Source organism: Trichechus manatus, unplaced genomic scaffold, assembly GCF_000243295.1.
Source record: "Trichechus manatus latirostris isolate Lorelei unplaced genomic scaffold, TriManLat1.0 scaffold00092, whole genome shotgun sequence".
NCBI classification, from domain to species: Eukaryota; Metazoa; Chordata; class Mammalia; order Sirenia; family Trichechidae; genus Trichechus; species Trichechus manatus.
Genome location: NW_004444028.1, coordinates 4,916,411 through 4,942,356, shown reverse-complemented (window position 1 = coordinate 4,942,356; position 25,946 = coordinate 4,916,411). Strand labels below are relative to the sequence as shown.

Genomic DNA, 25,946 nt, shown 5'->3' with positions numbered 1-25,946 from the left:
AGATTGCCTCAGGACACAATCCAGTCTTGTAGATCAGGTCCTGCCTTACTAACACAACTGCCACCCATCCTCCCTCATTAACATCATAGAGGCAGGTTTACAACGTACAGGAAAATCACACAGTACCAGGAATCATGGCCTAGCCAAATCGATACACGCATTTTTCGGGGGACATAATTCAAACCATGACAAGAAAGCTTACGGCACACAAAGCCTAACCTAGTTACCGTACGACCCTTCACAGAAAAAGTCAGCCACCCCTGCTCCGGTGGGCTGAGGGCTGGCTCGTGTGAACTCAAAGGCCTGGACTTCAGTACCAGCTTGGCCACAGGCAAGCTACTTCACCTTTCCAGCTTTTATCTTCCTGAACTAGAGGACAAGATGATTTCCAAGAGGCCTATGATTTTGGGATTCCAACGCTAGATAGAAAACATCATAGTTTCTATAGAAACAAGCATCTGAGAACCACAATGTGTGGCCTTCATTTGGAAATTGCAAAAAAATACCTGGCTTAACTCTGCAGATTCTTGCAAGGCAGTCACTGCCAGATGCCGGGGGAGGTCTATGGAGACAGAGCATAGCCACTGCCCAGTGGAGGGTCAGCTGGGAATAGAAAAGGGGTTGAGAGAAGGGAAGACTGAGGATGGGAGGCCGAACTCCTGGGCTCCTACATAGGCCTATGCTGGCTGGAGGCCTTGGAACACTGCATGCCAGCATCACGTGCATGCATTTCCATTTTGCTGAGAGACCAACTCAAGCACAGCTCCCTAACCACTGCTCCACATGCCCTGGCTCTGGGTGCGTTGGGTCCACCAATATTGTTAAGCCTTTTCAAAGTTTCAGAGTCTGTGAACATAGAAAGGGGCTATGACATTTGGAGGTACCTGGGTGGCACAAATAGTTTGCACTCAACTACTAAGCTCGGCGCTAACCAAAAGGTCGGCAGCTTGAATCCACCAGTCGCTCCTTGGAAACCCTATGAGGCAGTTCTACTCTGTCCTATAGGGTCACAATGAGTTGGAATCAACTTGACAGCTATGGGTTTGTTTTTGGGGTTTACTAACCTAGAGTGCCTGGTGGATTTGAACTGCTGACCTTTTGGTTAGCAGCCAAACTCTTAACCACTACACCACCAGGGTTTCCAACCTAAAGGTTAGCAGTTTGAACCCTCCCAACAGCTCCATGGAAGAAAGGCTTAGTGATCTATAAAGATTACAGCAAAGAAAATTCCATGGAGCAGTTTTACTCTGTAACACATAGGATTGCCATGAGTCAGAACGGACTCCAAGGCATCTAATAGATGACATCTGGTACTCCCCTGAGGAGCTCACAGTCTGGTGGGAGACACACTATGTTAATAAATAATTACAAGGGAGTCCCACGAGCCAGATGTCAGGGCAAATACATGACTCTGGATCTCTAGCTTGGGCAACGGGTGAAGCCAATAACAATGCAGGAACCATAAGGGGGAGCAGGGTGGTGGGTTTTAGAAGAGAGAGCAAGGTGTGGGGAGAGGGGGAAGCTAATGACTAGGTTGGGGCATGCTGATTCCAACATGGGCTGCTTGAAGGCCAGCATGGCAAAGCTGTGATTTCCTGTGAAAAGCAAAGCAAAGTGTCTCTGTAGACCTACAAATGTTGAACAGGAAAGCCATGTATATTGTCATGTTTACTTCCCAAAGCTGAGAGAAGACCCAGTACACCCACCCCCCAAATATTTCCAGGCTTTTTAGGGGTGGTGAAGTGGTTAAGAGCTATGGCGAGCTACAGCTGCTAACCAAAAGGTCAGCAGTTCAAATCCACCAGCCACTCCCTGGAAACCCTATGGAGCAGTTCTACCCTGTCCTATAGGGTCACTATGAGTTGGAATCGACTCAGTGGCAACGGGTTTGGGTTTTTTGGTTTTTCTTGCTCTAGCTCAGTCCACAGGAAAGATCCTGGCCAGAGAGACCTCTGGTAAATGCATAATCTTTGGACATTTCTGTTTTCTCTCAGTTGGAATGAGCAGTAGATCGCTACTGCTCTCTATGATCATCTCTCTGGTCAGGTCTCAATGGAATGGGAAAATCTGGAACCTACGGCCCTGGGGCTCCTGGACCTACCAGGCCACTTTCTGCTATGGCTCCATACCAGTGAAAAGAAAGCCACGGGACACAGTGGGCTCACGAGCACGTAACGGTTTTGGTTTCTCACCTGGGCATGTGAATCTGAGACGTGGCTGGAGGCTGTCCCATCCCCTTGCTGTGGGATCCGTGGCATGGTCCATACAGTTAGTGAGGATCCACGTGGACACGGTGCACAGGCCGATTAAACCACACGTGCTGCAAAGTAGCAGCCAACTGACTTTGAGACTGATGGGCTTTCCCCTTCCCAGGCAAAGCCTTGGCATCTGGGAGGGCAGATTTGAGGACTGCATGCATTTGCTGGCAGGGTGTCTGTGTCTGTTCTGCTCAGCTGGTCTGAGTAGCAGACAGATGAGGCCACAGGCATGCGTGTGAGCTACACATTGGCGGGCTGGCTTTGCTGGGGTCCTGGGTGGCCCTTCCTAGCACTTATCACAGTTCCTAATTATAGGTCCATCTGTCTGATTATTTTACTGAATCCTAGTCCCCACAGCTACAAGGACTATGTCTATTTTACTCACCATTGTACCGTGGTGCCTGGGACAAGGCAGGTGCTTCATAACTATGTGTTGAATAAATGACAGAAAGCCTGTCCCCACTGCTGGGAAAATGACTCAAAATGTACACTCTGCTAAGGATGTCTGTCTCCCTTTCTTTGTTTAACAAGGATAGCAAAAATTATTACCTACTGAAAATCTGGGAAGATTTTGCTCTCTCTACTTAGAATTTTGTGGAACCAGTTGCCAGCAAGTTGATTCCAACTCATGGTAACCCCACGTGTGTCAGAATAGAACTATGCTCTATAGAGTTTTCAATGGATGATTTTTCAGAAGTAGATTGCCCACGCCCTTCTTTTGAAGCACCTCTGGGTGGACTTGAACCTCCAACCTTTCAGTTAGCAGTCCAGTGAGTGCATTACCTGTTTGCACCACCCAGGGACTCCTGTCGTTTTTAGGTGTTATCGAGTCAGTTCCGACTCATAGCCACCCCATGTACAACAGAACAAAACACTGTCCAGTCCTGCACCATCCTCACAATCATTGTTATGCTTGAGTCCATTGTTGCAGCCACTGTGTCAATCCATCTCATTGAGGGTCTTCCCCTCTTTTGCTGACCGTCTACTTTACCAAGCATGGCGTCCTTCTCCAGGGACTGATCCCTCCTGATAACACGTCCAAGGTATGTGAGACATAGTTTTGCCATCCTTGCTTCTAAGCAGCATTCTGGTTGTCCTTCCAAGACAGATTTGTTCGTTCTTTTGGCAGTTCATGGTACATTCAATATTCTAGGGACTCCTAGAACTGGCTTTAATATCAGAGAGCCAGAGGGGCCAGACGTGGGTAACACAGCCTCAATGCTGCTGGTCTAGGTGTTGAGAAGAAAAAAAGTAAGGACACAGCAGGTTAGGAAAGCTGATGAAGAGTTTGAGAAAATGTGCAGGAAGTCTGCACAGTTTGTATCTAGGGCTGGAGTCAGAGTGAAACAATGGCAGAGCTTCCCAGAGTCTGGCTCCCCAGCCTCACGAGGACTGGCCCAGCTTTGTGGCATGTCCTTGGCGTTTCATCTGCATTCAACACTTGAGATCCTTTAACCCGTAACTTGCTTTGCTGGACCGCCATCTCAGGCGTAACTCCCACACTGGCAGCAACAGCCACACACGCTTATGTGTAGTGTCACCAATAACTCCAGAATTACAAGTTGTGAAGCTGCTGACTACAAGGTTGGAGGCTCGAGTCCACCCACAAGTGCCTTGGAAGAAAGGCCCGGAGATCTATTTCCAAAAAGGCAGCCATTGCAAACCCTATGGAGCACAGTTCTACTCTGACACCCGTGGGGTGGCCATGAGTTGGAACCAGCTTGCCTCCTCGGCCACCAGCCTATAAATCCTGGGACAAAACACACTGTAAGAAGGAAGAGACCTGCCATACAACTCTGTTCCAGAAGGAGTCCACATCACCCAAAGCGGGCCATGCCTTCATCTTGCAGAGCCAGAAAACAAAATAAACCAACAAAAAAACTCCTCAAAATATGATTGTCAGACCTGCCTATCTACATATAAGGAACACTGAGACCCAAGAAGGTAAAAGGATTTACCCAAGGTCACACAACTAGTGAGAGGCAGAGTCTGGACTGGAATCTAGGTCTTCTGACCCCCACGCCAATGCTTTTCCACTAAAATAAGTTGTCTCTTTAGCTTATCCCATTCCCAGCTCAAGTTACATGAGATCACAGCCCTTTCAAGAAGAAAGCTCAGTACTGGTGTCTCTGCAAAATCCAGAAGAGGGGCCCTCTCCTTGTTCTCCCCTCTGATTGGCCCATGGCCTCATCTAAAGAACAGGAAGTGGTTTCATTACTAACTCTGAAAGCACATCCTAGGGGTAAGAAAGGAGGAATTTGGGGAAGAGGATTGTTGTACATGATGGTCAAGAGCGATCAGCAGACGCTCTACCGTGGGCCACTCCCTCTTGTGTGGGGAAGGGGAGAATATATGGTCAGACATTTAAGAGGAAGATGAAGGTTGTCCTTGAATCCTAACCAGAACATGAACTCAGCAAGAGCTTCTCCAAGCCCCAAGGTGGTGGGGAGGAGGAGGAGGAGGGCCCCGCTGATTCTGCTGATTCTCTTTCTGTTCTGACTGGGATGGAGGCTAGAGTTGGGGCTGGGGTAGAAGCACCAGGGTGGGAAAGGTTGCAGGAAGTTTCTACAATTGCCAGTGCTTCCCCTACCCTCTTCTAGCACCCACAATCCCATCCACAACTTCCCTGCCAACGGAGGACGGAGGAACACATTAGTCACTTGAATAATTGAAAAGTTTACTGTGTGAAATGACGGGGACTTAGAGGGCAACACAGAAATAAAAACCCCTGCTGTTCTTGTTAGTTGTTGTAGAGCCAATTCCACATGGCAGCCCCATGTGTGCAGAGTAGAACTGCTCCATAGGGTTTTCAAGGCTGTGACCCTTTGGAAGCAGATTTCCAGGCCTGTCTTCTGAGGTTCCTCTGGGAGGATGTGAACAGTCAACCTTTTGAGTAATAGTCAAGCACTTAACCACTTGCACCACCCAGGGACTCCTTTAAAAAAATCCCTGAGTCCTCCCTTAAAGGATGGAGGCATGGAGATGACACTTCTTGATGGCCTGGCCCTGGAATGTAACAATCACATTGTCTAACAGGTGGATCTGAAACAAGCAAGTAACCCTCCCTTTGATAGTCAGCCAAGTTCTGTCTCCTTCCACTGGTGGGATTATGTCCAATCTCAGTGCTAACACGCTGGGACATCAAAGAACACAGACACAGATTTATAGAATGCTAGGCCTTGAAGAGACTTTGGACATCTGTCTATATCAGTGGTTCTCAAACCTGGCAGCCCATCAGAGTCATCTGGGGAGCTCCTGAAACATTTAAATTCCCAGGAACCAGTTCAGAAGTCGATTAGGTAGATCTGGACTGGGGGCCAGGAATCTGCATTTTCAACAAGCAGGCCCTGTTTAGAACCAATGATCTGGTCCAGCTCAGCCACCCAGTTATCAAAACTTGTATACAAGACAGTGGTTTCACACCAGAGAAAACTGACGTGCCAAGAAGTAGTTTGGAGGCAGCACTTGGCCTAGAACCCAGGTCTCCGGCCTCCCAGTGTGGTTCCTTTGCCAATGCCCTCACATGAGACTTCTCTCCCACAGCTCACCAGTCCTGTTTGAGACCCCTGAGGAGTAGCGGGGCCCATTCATCCAACCCACAGAGGAATCAGAGCTTCCAGGCGCTTTAATTGAGTCCCCATTTGGTTCATTGGTAGAAATGAATGGTAAGGGGTTGGAGTGAAGATAAGGGCACTTTTAAGACAGAGGTCCCCAGGCTGCAGAAAATTCCACTGCCTCAAGCAGCTTGCTTGGCATACCCCGTGGCTTTACATTAAAATCCTGGTTCCCCTCTCCTTAATTGCTGTCCCAAACTAGAGGAAATCGGCAGAAACCAGTTTAGGCACCATGTTGACATTCAGGATAACCATTTAGCTCATTAAATACCTCATACATAGTAACTTCTCCTTCTCTGGGTGGAGTTTAACCGCCACTTTCTGAACACACTATGCATGAAGCTATATGTAAACCCCATTACGCCTGCACAGTATGATTAAGAATGTTGCTGATGTAACTTGTATGAACTTCCTACTTGTAAACCCCTTAAAAGTAACCCACCGCCTTACCCTCACTAAGCAGTCTTGGTGGTAGCAGCCTCGACTGTTTCCTTCTTTGCGCAACGAAATAAAGGCGCCTTTCCACTTTCCCACCTCGGTCTCTTGTTTATTGGCTGAGATGAGATGTGCCAAGCAGAACCTGGGGTTTCTACCCAGCAATACTTTCAGAAAGCTATATTCTGTACCCTGATGAGTTAAAACAGGAAAGTCTAGCTGATGGTCTAAGACACACTACTTGGTTGTTCCAGGCAGAAGGAATAGTCTGTCCATGAAAGTAGCCTGTTATGTTAGAGGACCCAGAGCGGTGGAGGCAGAGTGAGGGAGAGGGAGAGACGTAGATGAGGCCTCAGAGGTAACTTGAGGCCAGGTCATACAGGGCTCTGTAGGCCATTTTCAGGTCTTTGGCTTTTACTCTGAGTCTCTGTGGGATTTTGGACAAAGGAGTGACATAATCTGACATGTTTTCATAGGAGTACTGTGGATGTGGTGATGAGAATAGATTCTATAGGGTAGGGGTAGAAGCAGGGAATCCAGTTAGGAGGATTTGCTGTAATGCAGGAGACAGATGATGGTGGCTCAGATCAAGGTGGTAAGAATGTAGGTGGTGAGAAGTGGTTGGATCTTGGATGATTTTTTTAAAGTTTTTTAAAGTAGAGCCAACAGATTCTCCTACGGGTTAGATGTGCTCTGTGAGATTAAAAAGGGGAGCCAAGGATGGTGCCAAGTTTTGGCTTGAACAACTAGAAGGTTGGAGTTGTCATCAACTGAGATGGAGAAGGCTGTGGGTGGAGGAGAAGGTTTGTGGGTCTCCATGAGGAAGGGACATCAGGAGGTCAGTTTGGACAGGTTGAGTATAAGATATTAAACACACAAGGGGAAATGCTGCACAGGCTGTTGAACATATGAGCCTAGACCACAGGGGAGGCTGGAGACATGATTTTAGGCATCCTTGGCACCATGAGGTATTTAAATAAAGCCTTATGACTGGATGAGGTCATCAAGGAGTGAGTACAGATCAAAAAAAGAAGACTGTCAAGGACCCTGGGGACCCTCCAGCAGCAAGAGGTCAGAGAGAAGAAGAGGAACTGGCAAAAGAGACTGAGAGGGTGTGACCAGTGAGGTAGGAGGAAAACCTGGAAAGTGTGGAGTCCCGAAGTCAAGTGAACAACATGTTTCCAGGAAGAGAGAGAGGCCAACTGGGTCAAATGGCATTAAAATGAGGGTGGGGAATTGACTATTGGATTTGGTTACTTGGAGGACGCTTGTAACCATGACAGGAGCAGCATTTGACTCTTTACCTCATGGAGTCCTACAGTGTGACTACTGACTGTCCTTTAGGGCCCCCTTATCGTTAATTTTGTCTTCTCAATTAGGTTGTAAATTTTGCAACATCAAGGATGATGAGTCAGCGTATCCCCAGAGCATGAGTCCTAGTTGGCCATATAGTCTTAAGGAACCTGCTGTAGATCTTTATACAGTTTGCTAACAGACCCACCTGAATACCCTTCCCACTGATCTACAGCAATTACCCTTAATGCCTGGCTTACCTTGGACACAGAATTTCAGTTCCTTGGGGTCAGTGATGACCTTCCTGCTTTCCCGGATCACAGTCCGGTTCTTCTTAGTTTCTCCCCAGAGGTTGGTGCCGCCATACATGCTGGGAATGTTGAGGATGGCAATGCCTTCAAGGAAGATGTTGCTTAGGTCCACTCCAACCCCGTCACACTGGGGGACAGGAAAAAAAAGGCCATCTGTTAGTGTCCTCAGTCTATCCCAATTCAAGGTGCCATATGTGTGTGGTGGAAAGCTCTCATAAAGGGCATGACAGCCCTGCCTCCAACAGAAGGTGGATCTGGGACAAAGTTGCTGAGGTCTAATGCTTTGACCACTGTAGTGAGATGGGCAGCTCTGGGGACAGCAGCACAAGGCTCCAGGGATCACCATCGGTCCAGAAGTGTCTCAGCATCAGAGTACAAGGCAATGGCAAAACTGTTCTCCAGTGCAACCTTATTATCATCAATTCTGCCCCTTCCTAACAATTGTGAAGATTTGGTGGGACACTGAGCCCAGAATCTAACATGTAGTAAATGCTCAAAAAACGATAGAAAATTTTTGTTTTTCTCCTTATTTTATCCCTCCCGTGAGAAGAGTAAGACTTTCGCATATGAAAGGCTTTCAGAATTTTCCTGTCTCCCTTATCTGTGTCGTAAGTGCAATTTTGGCACATGTGCTTGCTGATGCAATTGCTTTTTCATCCAAGCTCCACCACCAGCATCCCCCTTGAGATACAAAAGGCCAAAAAGCTTGAATCTGCCAGTCTCACAGATCTATAAAGTCAGCCCACTTTGATATGATGCTCACCAACACAGCGTAAAATGTATTAGCTCCGATCCTCGGGATCGTACGTAGTTTATTTCATTTTGCAGAATGAAAAACAGACTCAGAGAGGTGGGCTAAGTTATCAAAGATCAACTAGCTGATAAATAACAGAGCAGGGATTCAAACTTGGGGAATCTGACTACGTTACTGACTGAATTGTGTCCCCCAAAATATGTGTTGTAAATCCTAACCCCTATACCTGTGGGTGTAATCCCATTTGGGAATAAGGGTTTCTTTGTTATGTTAATGAGGCCATATCAGTGCAGGGTGTGTTTTAAGCCAATCACTTCTGAGATATAAAAGAGTAGAAAGCACAGATGGCGGAAGATAGATGCCAGGTCACATGAAGATCACCAAAGAACCTAAGAACAGAAGCTGAAAAGAGATAAGGACCTTCGCCCAGAGCCTGTGGAGATAGACAGCCTTCCCCTAAAGCCATCAAAACAAAAAAACAAACCCGATGCCGTTGAGTCGATTCCAACTCACAGTGACCCTATAGCTAGTGCCCTGAATTTGGACTCCTAGCCTTCTAACTGTGAGAAAATAAATTTCTGTTAGTTAAAGCCACTCACTTGTTGTATTTCTGTTATTGCAGCGCGAAGAAGCTAAGGCAACTACACGGCCCATGCTCTATCTTACTCATTGTGAGGGAAGAAAGACCAAAAGCATGTAACAAAAACCCACTGTCCTTAAGGCTTACCTACAAACCCAAATTTCCAAAGACTTACCAACAGAGGCATGAGAAAGGTGGGCTTGCTGCCATTCTTGTTGGTTCACCTGATTTCACTAAAGCTCATAATTTATGTATCTTTCCTTCCTGTCTTGGTCATCTAGTGCTGCTGTAACAGAAATACCACAAGTGGATGGCTTTAACAAAGAGAAATGTATTCTCTCCCTGCCTAGGAGGCTACAAGTCCAAATTCAGGTGCCAGCTCCAGGGGAAGCTTTCTCTGTCACCTCTGGGGAAAGGTACTTGTCATCAATCTTCCCCTGTCGAGGAGTTTCTTAGTGCGGGGATCCCTGGTCCAAAAGACGCGCAATGCTCCTGGCTCTTGTCTCTTGGTGGTATGCGGTCCCCAAGTCTCTGCTCACTTCTCTCTTTTATATCTTAAAAGAGGTCGATTTAAGACACAACCTAATCTTGTAGATTGAGCCCTGCCTCATTCATATAACTGCCTCTAATCTTGCTTCATTAACATCATAGAGGTAGGATTTACAACACAGGAAAATCACATCAGTTGACAAAATGGTGGACAAGCACACAATTCTGGGAATCATGGCCTAGCCAAGTTGACACATATTTTGGGGGGACATAATTCAATCCATGACACATCTCCATGCCTTTTCCCCAACTACAAAATGGGAGTAGGATGAACCCCTCTAGTAACGGGGAGCTCATTTGTTCACTGGGTAGTTCCGGTTATTTTTGAAAGGTCTCTTTATATTGAACCAGATTCTCTCTTCTTCCTGCTTCCACCCATTGGTCCTAATTCTCCCTTCTGAAGCCAAACAGAATTACTCGCCGTCCTGCTCCACAGGATCATGGGGGTTGGGGGATATGAGGTGATAACCATCACCACCATCATCACTGTGTATACGTATTAAGCATTTGCCACCTGCCAGGTAAATCTGTACACCCATTATCTTATTTCTTATGTTTATAATAATCCTGTGAAGTAGGGTTATTATACATATTCTCTCTTCACATTTGGGGAAGCTGAGGCACAGAGGAGGTTCAGTAACTTGCCCAAAGACACACAACTTACGAATGGAAGCCCTCAGGTTTGAGGGCCGACGTAGGGCGTAAGTCTTAACCATTCCTTTATTGCTGCTCCTTCTCACTGTCTCTTGGTTGTGCCTCTTCTGGGTTGAGCACCCTCACCTCCCAGCCTTCTGTGGGACTTGGTGTTCAGATCTTTCCCCGTCCTGGCTGCCCTTTTCTGTGCACACTCCAGTTTGTTACCCTCCTACTCGATGAGGCCCCCAACACTGAAAACAACCACAATGGCAGGATCTGATGGGACCAGGGCTGTGGCACCACCATGTCCCAGGGTTGGGACTCTACGAGACCCTCAGGCCCCAGAAATGTGCAAAGCCATGTAAGGGCTCAATGCACTATCATTATCCTTATTTTTAATTGTACCCAAAGTTCTACTAGCTTTTTTGTTAGCAGCTAGATATAGCCCTGCTGCAGCCTGAATGGGTGGTCATCTCAGTCACAGACCCTCATCCCATGAGCTACTTCTTAGCCAGCTCTTCTCTATCCTGGACTTGGGTGGTTGTTTTTCTTTTTTTTTTTTTTTCCCAGACTTAGACATGTTGTTGTTGGCTGCCCTTCCCTGAGTTGATTCTCACTCACGGTGATCCCAGGTGTTACAGAGGAGAACTGTTCCATAAGGTTTCCTTGGCTGTAATCTTAACGGAAGCAGATTGCTGGGCCTTTTCTTCTGTGGCACCACTGGGTGAGTTAGAACTGCCAACTGTTAGGTCCTGTGCCATCACTGTGATTTGTGGTGGATCAGACTGTTGTGATCCATAGGGTTTTCATTGGCTGATTTTCAGAAGTAGATTACCAGGTCTTTCTTCCTAGTCCATCTAGTCTGGAAGCTCTGCTGAAACCTATTCATCATCATAGGAACACGCATGCCTCCACCGCTGGACAGGTGGTGGCTGTGCACGAGGTGGACGGGCTGAGAACTGAGTCAGGTATTCTTCATGGAAGGTGAGAATTCTACCACAGAACCACGTGTGGATGTGTACATCCCCTTAAAGCATGGTAGCAGTCCAGGGCTCCCTGATGCTATCAGTGACTGAAAAACAAACACCAAAACTCCATCCCTTTTCCTCTCAAGGGGATTCATGAGTTGTTGGAAGTTTATTTCGGAATGCCTCCAATTCTTCATACACATGTTCCTATTTAGACATTCTAGTCACTGAGTAAGGAGCTCTGGTTGCACAGTGGTTAAAGCGCTCAGCTGCTAACTGAAAGTTCAGTGGTTGGAAGCCACCAGCTGCTCCGTGGGAGAAGACATGGCAGCCTGCTTCCATAAAGATTTACACCCTTGGAAACCCTACGGGGCATTTCTGCTCTGTCCTATAGGGCTGCTATGAGTTGGAATCGACTCGATGGCAGTGGGTTTGGGTCAGGCACTGGGTGAAACTTCTGTTCTCCAAACTCCCTGAAAAGACCTTACCTCAATGCTCCACCCAGCACTGTCTCCCCTCCGTATTATCACCTCCTAGACAACATGGCCAGTTTCCCTGTGGTTGGAGCCATTTCCACATCACCTCAATCCATTCATCGTTGTCCCCCTCCCTTCTGAAGGGTAATAATAATAGTAACAGCCCGCACTTAGGGAGAGCTTCCTTGTAAAGGGGCACTGTGCTGGCCCTTCCCCTACTTTCTCTCTTGGGATCCTCACTCCAATGTGAATGCAATGAGCAAGGCACCACCGCGCTCCCTAACTGACAGGGGTTAAGGCCAAGGTTCCGTAACTTGTACTCTGCGAGGCGGTGGGGCTGGAACGCAAACCCAGGCAGTCAGATGCCAGCGCCTGCTCTGGAGATGGAAGCATCAGCGAGGCGAAAGGGGGTTTTTGCTGATCCTGGATGTACAGAAAAACGAAACTTTCAGCTGTTGTCTGAATAACTGAAATCTCCTACCATAGTCTATCCTGTAACGTGCTTAGCGCAGTGCCTGGCACATATCTTGCCTCTATGCCAGCTTTGCAAAAAAACCAGCGTACGCCACCAGCACAGTCTTTGGCAGGTGGTGTTTTATGAAGTCACCTTTCTTCCCTACTGCTGTTCTAATTGTCCTGGGTGCCTTCCATGCCTAGCTATAACCAGCAGCAGCACTCCCTAACCGTCTGTTACTATTATTACAGTTCGCCCCACCTCGGTGCCCCGAGGCATATTTGTGCCTGAATCATTCCTCCACTACCTGAGACCTTGCTGGAAGCATGCTGATGGCCTCTTGTCTGGACCCATGCTAGTGAGAGTCTTGCCAGCCGGTGACTGCACGCCCACCCTCCGGAGTTCTCGGCCCAGCCCCCAACCATCATTCACTGATTCCCTCCAGAACCTCAGGCCAGTAGGTCTCCACAAAGGCTGAAAGCTGCCGCGCTGGGTCTGGGAAAGTGGAGCCGAGAGTGGAACACTGTCGACCGAAATGGAACAGCCACCGGGGCCCGCTCCCCAGCGGGTTCCTGAGCTAAATCCTCCAACTGTTCTATGACGTCACCCGCCCCCCCCGCCCCGCACCACTCCAACTCTCCTGGGGAGCCTGCAAGCAGGGCAGCGGTCCCTGCGCGCACAATTAGCCAGCCCTAACTTTGGAGCCCTGGTGGCGCAGTGGTTAAAGCCCTCCGCTGCTAACCGAAAGGTTGGCGGTTGAACTCCCCAGCCGCTTGGCGGGAGAAAGATGTGACAGTCTGCTTGCATAAAGATTACAGCCAGCCTTGGAAACCCTATGGGGCAGTTCTACTCTGTCCTATAGGGTCGCCATGAGTTGGAATTGACTCCATGGCAATGGGTTTAACCTAGGACTGAGCGAGCGGCCCAGTTCCAAGTGGAGGCCGCCGGGCAGCGGAACCCAGGTATTTATAGCCAGAGGTGGGACTGAAACAGTGCGCCCTTGTCCCCGAGCCACGAGCGCGCACATGCCCTCCGCGCACACGCCCGAAAGCGTGCTCACTGTAGGCGGGTGCCGAGGAGCCCCCGGCGGCTGCCGGGCTCGGGGTGCGGGCAGTGGAGGCAGCAGGCCAGCCCCCTTGGAAGCGGCTCAGGAATCTGCGCGCCCAGGCCGGGAGCGGCCGGAGCCCGCGTCCTCCCAGGCCTCGGGGCGCCCGGTGGCAGCTGTCCGCAGCGTACCACCCTAGTCCTCCCTGCAAAGATACCACCCCCAGTTCTGGTTCCTTTCTGAGCCTGGGCTGGTTTGTTTGTTTGGTGGAGGGCCGGTGCGTAGGTAACCGGAGACTGGATTATGAGACCAAAACATATTTGTGTGCAAATGAAATGCATTGGGAATTCGTATTCATTCTCCTCCCCAACCCCCTGGATCTCGCGATCACTGAAATCCCCATCATTCTGGGCAGAACCAGGACCCGCCAGTTCTCCCAGCTCCAGAAGAACGACAGAGAGCGGAGGCGGTGAGCCACGGAGGGCGTCGGAGCTCGCGTGCCCTTGCTGCGGCCGGTCTGCGCCCCTCCGGCCCGCCTGCTGCGGTGGCCTGAAAAAGCGGCGGGTCTGAGTTACCTCCCACCGCCCCGGCCTCCCCGATTTCAGCTCTGGCGATCTTATTGCTGAAGGTCGGCAGAGAAGGAGATCCCACAATTTATTTGATGACCTGTTTCCGTTTTTAGCAAAAACTAGGAAATTCTCCCTTCTTCTAACCTCGATTCAGCGTGCCACGGATTAGGTTGATGTTCTTTTGTTTTGAACACAGATTGTTTTCTTAGGTCCCGTTGGCTGGATCTGCTCTAAGGAACCTCCTCCCTCAGGCCAGCTCTGAGCGGCAACTCAGGCCTCAGGTGCTCTGCAACGTTGGACCCCTTTCAACTTGGAATTTTCCCTTTCTTGGATTCCCTGCCACTGCCTTATCGGGATTCTTTCCTCCCATCTCTGATGGTGCCTTGATTTTTTAAAAATATTTTTATTATGGCTATTTCCAAACATATGCAAATAGAATAATAAACCCTCATGTCCAATGTCCAGCTTCAGCAATTAGCAACTCACAGCTAATCTTCTTTTAACTCTATCCCAGGCCGCTTCCCTCCCTCCACATGGAACTATTTTATAGCAAATCCCAGCGATTACATCACTTCATCCATAAATACTTCTGTATGTGTCTTTAAAGGATAAAGACTCAAGAAAATGACTCAGTATTACTCTTACCAGTCTCCACCACCTGTCTGTGTGTCGTACTGTGGCGGCTTGCATGTTGCTGTGATGCTGGAAGCTGTGCCACCAGTATGTCAAATACCAGCAGGGTCACCCATGGGGGACAGGTTTCAGTGGAGCTTCCAGACTAAGACAGACTAGGAAGAAAGGCCTGGTGATCTGCTTCTGAAAATTATCAAAACCAAACCAAATCTGTTGCGTTTCAGTCAATTCCAACTCATAGCATCCCTACAGGACAGAGTAGAACTGCCCCGTAGGTTTCCAAGAAGCTCCTGGTGGATTCAAACTGCTGACCTTTTGGCTAGCAGCCGAACTCTTAACCACTGAGCTCCCAGGGCTCCTCTGAAAATTAGCCAGCGAAAACCTTATGGACAGCAACAGAACATTGTCAGACTTGCTTGCTTTGGACACATCATCAGGAGGGACCAATCACTGAGAGGACATCATATTTGGTGATGTAGAGGGCCAGCGAGGGTGAGGGAGACCCTCGGTGAGAGGGATTGACACAATAGCTGCAATGATGGACTGGAACATGCCAGTGGTCATGAGGATGATGCAGGACCAGGCATCACCCCATTCCGTTGTACATAGGGTCGTCATGAGGATGATGCAGGACCAGGTATCCCTCCATTCTGTTGTACATAAGGTCGCCACGAGGATGATGCAGGACCAGGCATCACCCCATTCTGTTGTACATAGGGTCGTCATGAGGATGATGCAGGACCAGGTATCCCTCCATTCTGTTGTACATAAGGTCGCCACGAGGATGATGCAGGACCAGGCATCCTTCCATTCTGTTGTACATAAGGTCGCCACGAGGACGATGCAGGACCAAGCATCCTTCCATTCTATTGTACATAAGGTCGCCACGAGGACGATGCAGGACCAGGCATCGTTCCATTCTGTTGTACGTAAGGTCGCCACGAGGATGATGCAGGACCAGACATCCCTCCATTCTGTTGTACATACTGTCGCCGTGAGTCGGAGTTCACCTGTAGTCAGCTATCTGTGTGTATCCATCCATCTATTATCACTCTTAAAACAATAACTAATTCCTTAATAGCAATAAACAGTTGTCATTCAAACCTCCTCAATAATCTCCTTTTAAAAAAATTGTTGGTGTTTTCAAAAGGCCTACAAATTGCATATCATTGATATATCACTTAGGTTTCTTATGATCTAGAAGATCCTTGTCTTTTTTCTTCTTGCCTTTTATTTATTGAAGGAAATGAGTCATTTGTCCTGTACAGCTGCTCAAACTTTAATGTGATATGAATCGCTTCAGGGTCTTACTAAAATGCAGGTTTTGATTCAGGAGGGCTAGGTGAGGGGCTGAAACTGCATTTCTAACACGCTCCCTCATGATAATGGTGCTGCAGGTCCGTGGCCCACACACTGAGTAGTAAGGCTGCAGGGTTTCCCAGGTTCTAGATTCTGTTGATTGCAACCTTGAGGTATCTTTTAACATGTTTCTGGTCTATCTTTAAACTGGTACTTCCAGATCTAGAGGCTTGATCAGACTTAGGTTGAATTTTTGAAAAGAATACTTCATCAGTGGTGCTGTGGATATATTTCCTATTGTATCTCATTAGAAGGCACATTTTTGGTTGCCACTTTTTGGTGATGTTGATCAGTGGGTTCAGGTGTTGATGGTGTGAACCTTCCATTATAAAGTTCTCTGTCGCGCCATTGATGATCTTTGTTTAGATCCACTATCAGAGTCCCTCAGTGGTCAGAGAGGAGTCCCTGGGTGGTGCAAATGGTTAACGCGCTTGGCTGCAAATTGAAAGACTGGAGGTTTGAGTCCACCCAGAGGTGCCTCAGAAGAAAGGCCTCGTGTTCCACTTCTGACAAATCAGCTATTGAAGACCCTATGGAGCACAGTTCTACTCTGACACACATGGGGTCACCTTGAGTTGACTCAATGGCAACTGTTTTTTCAATGATAGGAGACTCCTGAGGACACCCAGCTCCTTCCCTGTGCCTTTCTTTCAAACCTCTACAAATACCATTTTCTCCATGAATTCTTCCCTGTTCTCTCTCCAGAAAAGAAGTGTCCCTTCTCTGCATCTGTGTTCTCCGAGAATCACAGACCTGGAAGGGTTTTTAAAGGTCATCTATTCCAACCTCTTGATTTTATAGATAAGAAAACCAGGGTTGAAAGGGTTAAGAGAATTGCCCATCCTCATATAGCTAATTATAGAGTCAGCTGATCTGGAATTAGATCTGTGATCATTTGGATTGGCAACCAATAGGTCATGGATGATTTTATAAAGAGGGATTTCAGCAGCTGGCCCAGCACCAAATTAAAGAATCTTAGAATGGTAAAGTCAGATGGAATATTGGAGGTCGCTCCTAATTATCAAGATGAGAACACTGAAGCTTCGTAAGTGTCCTGCCCAGATCACACAGCTATCTCCTGGGACAGCTGGGCTTCACCTGTGACTCTAGGGTGTGGCTGGGCAAGGGGGTAGCAGTGTGGTGTGGTGGCAAATGGGAGGGTACAAGGACGATGGCACCTAAAAGGGTAATAGGACTGAGGAGAAGGTTTTTCATGGATGTTGAAGCAGAGAAGATACTCAGTGAGTATATTTGTTGGATGACTGCATAGAGGGAAGAGGAAGAGAAAGTTGGGGATGCCTAAAATGGCATGAAGATGGAATGGAGAAGATGCTGAAGATAGTGGTGGAACACTGGTCTGGGGATGATCCTGGAGTCCCTTCCTTTCCCAGTGACAAGTGGGAGGGGTAGCTCTTTTGAAGAGAGACATAGGGAAGTGCAGGGCAATGTCTAGGGAAAAACACATTTCAGTTATGTTGTTGTTGTTAGGTGCCATTAAGTCAGTTCCAACTTATAGCGGCCCTATGTACAACCGAATGAAACATTGCCCTGTCCTGTGCCATCCTCACAATTGTTGTTATGTTTGAACCCATTGTTGCAGCCACTGTGTCAATCCATCTCATTGAGGGTCTTCCTCTTTTTCACTGACCCTCTACCAAGCATGATGTCCTTCTCCAGGGACTGGTCCCTCCTGATAACATGTTCAGATTATGTGAGATGACGTCTTGGCATCCTCGCTTCTAAGGAGCATTCTGGCTGTACTTCTTCCAAGACAGATTTATTTGTTCTTCTGGCAGTCCATGGTATATTCAGTATTCTTCGCCAACACCATAATTCAAAGGGGTCAGTTCTTCGGGCTCCTTATTCGTTGTCCAGCTTTTACATGCATAGAAGGCTATCGAAAACACCGTGGCTTGGGTCAGGCACACTTTAGTCCTTGAAGTGACATCTTTGCTTTTTAACACTTTAAAGAGATCTTTTACAGCAGATTTGCCCAGGTCAATGTGTTGTTTGATTTCTTGACTGCTGCTTCCATGGATGTTGATTGTGGATCCAAGTAAAATGAAATCCTTGACAACTTCAATCTTTTCTCCATTTATTATGATGTTGCTTATTGGACCAGTTGTGAGGGTTTTTGTTATGGTGGGGAGTAAGAGAAGGGCTGAGGAAGAGGTGGAGGACTTCCAGACCTACATGAACAGGGGTTCTGATAGGCTGATAAGGGGATGGCAGGAGATGCACATGGCCTCTCTTGATGCCTGTGTGCCAAGTCAGAGCCTCAGATAAGTACTGAAAGGGCAGAAGGGTTGCTGACATGCCTCTAACCGAGATTCCCACTGCCCTTTTTGAAGGAACAGGATGCTGACAGGCATCGTTGTTGTTGCCAGTTGCCATCTCATCAGCTCTGACTCATGGCGATCACATATACAACAGAAGGAAACTTACCCAGTCCTGTGCCATCTTCACAACCGTTGGTATGCTCAAATCCATTGTGTGGCCACTGAATTTTGAGTGTCTTCCAACCTAAGGGGCTCATATTCCAGCACTATATTGGACAATATTCTGTTATAGGGTTTTCACTGGCTAATTTTCAGAAGTATATCACCAGGCCATTCATCCTAGCCTGTCTTGGTCTGGAAGCTCTGCTGAAGCCCATCTACCATAGGTGACCGTGCTAGTATTCAAAATGTTGGTGGTATAGCTTCCAGCCTCATAGCAGCATGCAAGCCACCAAAGAAAGACAAACTGACAGACAGGTGGTGGCTGATAGGCATTAGGCAAAGAGAAAGCACCGATACAGCACTCTGCTCAGCCCCAGCATCCTGCACGACCCATGTAAGCATGGGGGTGGTAGCGCTCATTTATTGTGGGAGCATTTCTGCTTTGGTAGGTGAGGGGTGGGAGTTCTCTTGATAAACTGACTTGGCAGATTGGCCAGGGGAAAGCCTGGGTATTGGTCCAAGGTCCTCCTTGGTTTGGAAAGAGAAGAGTAGCTGAAGAAGAAGGGTTGCTGCGTCCTAGGAGAGCCCAGTCATGGTAGCCTGAACTGGTCTGTGCGTAGGTCACAGGGTTGAGAAGGGACTTGGATCCTGCAAGCCTGTGTCATCCCCTGGCTTGTTTTTGCTCTGCCGTACTCACTGCCCAGATTGCCCCTAAGCTCTTTTATGCCTATTACAGTCCTGCCCTTCCAGCTCAAAACCCATCTCCTCTATGAGACTTTTCCAGTTCTCTAGCTAGAAAACCATCTTTCCCTTCTCTAAATTTTCATTGCTTTATTTTCCCCCGCTGTCATGGATTGAATTGTGTCCCTCCAAAATATGTGTCAACTTGGCTGGGCCAGGAGCTGTGGTGGCACAGTGATTAAGGGCTTAGCTGTTAACCAAAAGGTTGGCAGTTCGAATCCACCAGCTTCTCTTTGGAAATCCTATGGGGCACTTCTACTCTATCCCATAGGGTCGCTATGAGTCGGAATCGACTCGACAGCAATGAGTTTGGCTTTTTGGGGTTTGGCTAGGCCATGATTCCCAATATTGTGTGATTATCCCCCATTTTGTGATGTTTTGTAAATCCTAACCTCTGTCTGTGGTTAATGAGGCAGGATTAGGTCATATTAATGAGGATTAGGTTATTTTTTTATGTTAACGAGGTAGGATTAGGGTCGGATGTATCTTGAGTCATCACCCTTCACCACCCTACAAGAGATAAAAGCAAAGAGAAAGGGACTTGACTACTACCAAGAAAGAAGAGCCAGGAACAGAGTGCATCCTTTGGACCCAAGTTCCCTGTGCTGAGAACCTCTTAGACTCAGGGGAAGACTGTTGCCAAGACACTGTAGATCTCCAAGGAATGCCGGGCCCAAAGGATGTTGAAATGAGGCAAGGATATTTCCCCAGAGCCCACACAGAGAGAAAGCCTTCCCCTAGAGCTGGTGCCCTGAATTCAGACTTCTAGCCTCCTAGACTGTGAGAGAATAAACTTGTTTGTTAAAGCCATCCACTTGTGGTAGTTCTGTAATAGCAGCACTGGATAACTAAGATACCTTCTTACATGGAATGTATATTCTGCTGTGTATTATGCATATTTACCTGCCTTCCTTCCTCCTAGACTTTAAGCTCCCAGAGGGTGGGGACCATTTCCTGCACAGCTCTGTGTTCTCCATAGTTCCCGGCATGCCTTACCCATACCAGGTGTCCACTGAACTATTTGTTAGTTTAAAGAAAGAATCTGTGGAGAAAACTCAAAATGGAAACCAAACCTTTGTTCTGTGAAGAAACCTGACAAGGTCTCTTTCCTTCCAGATGATTTCCCACAACCTGGATAAATATACTCATTGCTGTTGAGTCAATTCCAACGCATAGCAACCCTGTAGGACAGAGTAGAACTGCCCCATAGCCTTTCCAGGGAAGAGCTGGTGGATTCGAGCTGCCAGCCTTTTGGTTAGCAGCCAAGCTCTTAACCACTGCCATCACCAGGTGTCCTGGATAAATATAGTGACTAAATAAAGAGGACTGAATGTCCAGGATAGGGAGAGACATGGAAGTGTGCAATACTTAATCCAAGTCTTCAAGAAGCTTGCTGTGATCACAGCAAAGGGAAACCTATGTCTGAACACCTGGTGATAAGAATAGGATACACGAGTCACATTTTATATGTATCCTAAGGGAAGACAAGGTGAGAGGTTGAGTGAGGTTGATGAGTAGTGACAGCATTACTGGAAAGACAGACTAGAACTATCTGCAAAAAAGAAATGACCTGGCACATAGGCAAATCTTACAGGACAGTGGCTTCTCCTGTATTCAGAGGGGCTGTTTTATATCATTTTAGAAGGTGACATCTGTCGTGGGCAGTTACATAATACTACTACTACATACATAATCATATGATAATATTGATATATATTATTTATACACATATATCAATATTATTGTGTAATATTTTGATGCATTTTATGTCTAATTATTATGACCTTGCAGTATCAGTATTTGTATCCTCATTTTCACAGATGAAGAAACATTGGAATTCCCTTCTTTTCCATACTTATCAAGATCCGTGATGGGCTTCATGATCCTGCAGGATCCCTGCATGAGATGCAAACGATGAGATCAGGAAGGCAGTCCAACTTATAGAACCTGCACCTGATGCCCATCAAACCTGTGCTTTAGTACCCATGAGACCACATTTGGAGTATTCTAGATGCAGGGGATTTGACTCTTCATTTTAACCAGGACACTGAAAAAAATGGAGTCCATGAAGAGAATGGTCAGCATAGTTATGGGTCTATAAATCAAGTCATATAAGGAAACTGGGGCTATTGGAGTGAAGATTAATGGGAAACAACATGTGTCTTAGGCTGGGTTCTCTAGAGAAGCAAAACCAGTGAAGCATTTAAATGTATATATAGAGAGATTTATATCAAGGAAATGGCTCACATGGTTGTAGAGGTGGGAAAGTCCCAAGTCTGTGGGTCAGGATAGAGGCTTCTCATGATTCATGTAGCCACAGGGGCTGATGAACTCAAGATCGGCAGGTCAGACAGTAGGACTCTGGCTCACAGGCTGCAGAGGCCAGTGACTCCTAAAGCGGCAGGTAAGCTGCTAGCTCAAGTCCCAAGAACCAAAGGTCAGAGGGACTGGAGCCAGCTACGGGATCTAGAGTGAGCAAAAGCCCACGAACTTTGCCGGAAAGTCCACCTATATTGGATGCAGGCCACACCCCCCAAGGAAACTCCCTTTCAACTGACTGGCTGCTCATAACAGATCTCATCATGGAGGTGATTACATTATATCAGATCTCATTATGGAGGTGATTACATCATTATATAGCTGCCAAACTACATCGTAACTGCCAAACCACCAGAATCATGGCCCAGCCAAGCTGACACACAACCTTAACCATCACAACATGGAAGATACATCTTCAGCCTTACGAATGGTAGCCATGTGGAGGAGCGGGTAGCCATGTTCCTTGTGTAGCCCCTGAGGGTAGGAATAGGCCCAATGCATGGGGAATTCAGTCATGCATTCCACAAACACTCATTGAGCATCTGACTAGGGAAGGATGTGACGATGAACTGGACATACAATCTCTACACCCGTTTAACATTGGGAAGAACTTTCTGAAAGTCAGAGCTGTCCAGCAGTGGAAGAGGCTTCTTGAAAAGCAGTGAGCTTCCTATCCTTGGCATATTCAGGAGGAGGCTGGATGCTCACTTATCAGAATGTACCTGGATGAATCCTTTGGTTGAGTGGTAAACCAAACCTAAAACCAAACCCCCTGCCATCGAGTTGATTCTGACTCATAGCGACCTTACAGGACTGAGCAGAACTGCCCCACAGGGTTTCCAAGGCCGTGATCTCTACAGAAGCAGATTACCACATCTTTTTCCCACAGAGCAGCTAGTGGGTTCAAACCACTGACCTCCTGGTTAGCAACCGAGTGCTTGACCACTGCACCACCAGGGGTTGAGTGGTCAGCAGGCCTGAATCCCGTTCCAGTTCAGAGATTCAGAGTCGACGTTCATCTCTGCTCTGAAAGTGTCATCCTGACCCCACTCTCTCAGCCTTGCCCACCCTGCTGTGTGCGCCTCGTCCTCCAACAGGGAGCTGTGGTGGCCAGTTAGACTGGAGAGTCTGTGCCATCTGTGACAGGGATGATGGACTTCTGGCAGGTTTGTGTGGGCTCAAGGAATGCAGCACTGAAGCCATGTACACACAACCTGCTTAAGAACGTCCCAGGGGCAGAGATGTTTTCTTCCTCTTTAGCCCTCCTCTGTTGCTGTGCCAGGCGGGCACAGTGGTGCCTTTGAGAGGGGCAGCTGGGACGGGGTGTTGGCAGGGAGGCTGGAAGTAAAACATTGCAGCTGGGGGGAACCAAATTCATTTCCAGGAGTGAGCCTGCACTGGGTGCCAGTTTCCAAAACAAAACCTCTGTTTCTCAGAGCTCATGGTGGCGGGTTGCCTCAGAGTTGGATAAAGGGCAAAGCTGTTTCCTACCTACCTCGCCACCCTCCCCAAGTTAAAAAACAACCCAACAAACAAGAGATGAGAAGTGTGTTAAGGTGTTCTTGCTCTGGATGCAGATTAACAAACTTTGCTGTCTGGCTGGGGAGCTGAGGCCGACCTTCCTCAGAAAGAGCATGGCTGACGGCCACGGAAGCTGGTGTCTGGCCGCGCTCAGGGGCAGGTAGGCTTCTGGGCCACAAGACAGGGCTCAGATTGGAGATCCCCTTCCTTTGCCCCACAGGGTCACTCCCTCCAACCCCACAGCCGCCCGGCACCCTTGCTGCCATCTGGGCGCTGCCCACTCACTGTCTTAACTCTTCGGTGGGAAAGAGGTGGGAGAACCCTGGCATTTCCTGTCCCGGGTTCACAGTTGTCCCAGACCCTGTGCTACTTTCAAAAGTCCCAGCAACAGCTCAGAGATGGGCGTGGGAGGCCTTCCCACTTGCTGGTTAGGAGGCTGGGTGCCAGGCTGCCAGCTTGGTCATCTCCCTCTTGGTGTTACGGATGGAGCCCTTCTATTCTGGTGGCACCAACACAAAGCGACAACTTGGGGCTGGTGAAGCAGGAATTTCCATCAGTGTTCCCATTAATTGTGAGATTTTCCCCACTTCGCTTCAACTTTACAATCAGCGCTGAACTAGTGAGCAATCATTTCATTTAGGTACTGTGCCAGGCCTGGGAATATAGAATGAATAAGATACAATCCTTGCTTCAGACAGCTGACTGCCTAATAAATATGCCAGACCCAAATGGGAACCCCACTGTCAATCAAATAGACACAAGTATTAGGTGAGAAGCAGAAGTGTAGTGCAGATGTTGTCTCTATGGTGTGTGTGTTGGGTGGATACTGGGCATTGTAGGGGTACATGGGCCTGGGACCACAGCTCTAGGTTTGAAACCTATCTGATCTTGGAGGATTTACTTATCTTTATGAGATTTAGTTTCCTTGTGTGAATAATGGGAATAATACCTGCCCTGCAGACTTGTTATAAGGATTAAATAAGAGACAGTATGGAAGCTGCAGAAAGTACTAGACACATGTTAAGTGCTCAGTAGGTGTTTGCTATTGTTATTAACTTGTTGTTATGGACTCAGTTGTGTCCCCCAAAAATATGTGTGTCAACTTGGCTAGTCCATGATTCCCAGTATTGTGTGATTGTCCACCATTTTGTCATCCGATGCGATTTTCCTATGTGTTGTAAATCCTACCTCTGTGATGTTAATGAGGTGGGATTAGCGGCAGTTATGTTAATGAGGCAGGACTCAATCTATAAGATTAGGTTTTGTTTTTAACCAATCTCTTTTGTGATATAAAAGAGAGAAGTGAGCAGAGGGACATGGGGCCTTCATACCACCAAGAAAGTACAGCCAGGAGCAGAGTGCGTCCTTTGGACCTGGGGTCACTGTGCTGAGACACTCTAGAGCAGGGGAAGATTAATGACAAGGACCTTCCCCCAGAGCCAACAGAGAGAGAAAGCCTTCCCCTGGAGCTGGCATCCTGAATTTGGACTTGCAGCCTCTGCAGCTGTGAGAGTATAAATTTCTCTCTGTTAACGCCATCCACTTGGGGTGTTTCTGTTATAGCAGTGCTAGATAACTAAGACACTTGTTATATCTTGAGATATCAAATTTATGTGTGCATGGTGGTATTTATTTATCCCATCTGTTAGATTATATGCGCTTCCCTAATAGAGTCATTTCTTCTATTCTCTTAATTCCTCTTCCTGTGAAGACTAGGACCAGCAAGTTCATGACTGCACTGGATAAAAGAGATAAACAAAGACCTGTCCACTACAGTCAACAAGACTTATTTGTATGTAATCTTAACTGTCTATTTAATAACCTAGTGGTAGAGGAAGGTAAAGTGAAAAAGAGGAAGACCTTCAATGAGATGAATTGACACAGTGGCTGCAACAATGGGCTCAAACATAGCAAGGATTGTGAGGGTGGCGCAGGACCGGGCAGTGTTTCGTTCCATTGTACACGGGGTCGCTATGAGTTGGAACAGACTTGACAGCACCTGACAACAACAAGAGGAAAGAAAGAATTGGGATGGCTTCCTTTCCTGAGATTCCCAAACTCCTGAGTGTGGTAATAAAGACCCACGAATATGTCTCAGTATTCTAAAAAGTCTAAGAGAAATAATACATTTCCCACTGGCAGGACCTCACGGTTCATGATTACTTAGAAAGGTTCCATTTGGTAGACACTGTTGGGGGAAGTTACTCTTTTACTAAGGGACCTTGGTGGTAGAAAGGTTACGCTGTCGGGGCAGAGGTTAGCATGGAGGATCTTTCAGGAATCTGTTGCAGGGGTGTGTTCTAACCTGCCGCTGCTGAGTCATGTCACCCCAAGCCCGGTCTCCTGAGGCCTCCTCGGGCCCCGTCCACCAAATGTGCTGCATATCGCCCAACTATGTTGTGAAAATGTCGGTGTGAGAATTAATCGTTAAAAGCTCTTCCAAAGTCCCTAGAAGACACAAAGTGTGTACCGCCAGAAGTCTGAAGACAAAGAAAATCAAACCCGTTCACAAAATACAAAGGAAGTGGAAACGCACGGGAAATATAACGGCATGTAGGTGAACGGAGGCCTGAAGGGAGATATGGGGTACACACTTGTAGGAAATAAAAAAAAAAAGAGGGTCATTTCAGAGAGAGAAAAAGTTATGTGTCAGAAACAGCAGGCAAACAAGGGGCTTTTATAAGGGAAAACTGACAGAAACCGTTTTTCCTTCGTAGGAGATGCGCCGAGGCTACGCATCAATCAAGGACACTTGTGGTCAGTGAATGACTGAAAATGGTGGAGAGATGAGGAAGGTGAAGCTGCCTTTAAACATGGAGGAAGGTTTCGGAAAGCTAAAGAGTCACAGGAAACCCTGGTGGTGCAGTGGTTAAGAGCTACAGCTGCTAACCAAAAGGTCGGCAGTTCGAATCCACCACCCCTCCTTGGAAACTCTATGGGGCAGTTCTACTCTGTCCTATAGGGTCACTACGAGTCAGAATCGACTTGAC

General features: G+C 47.5%; 1 protein-coding gene across 1 annotated transcript in view; it reads right to left on the bottom strand.

Annotated features, from left to right (window-relative positions):
- Positions 1–25,946, bottom strand: part of LOC111821607 (diacylglycerol kinase gamma-like) — a 39,580-nt gene that overhangs the window by 4,799 nt on the left and 8,835 nt on the right. Inside the window, exon 2 of the mRNA XM_023736847.1 lies at positions 7,861–8,038. Within this exon, the coding sequence (XP_023592615.1) occupies positions 7,861–8,038 (178 nt within the window). The remainder of the gene's footprint in view (positions 1–7,860; positions 8,039–25,946) is intronic.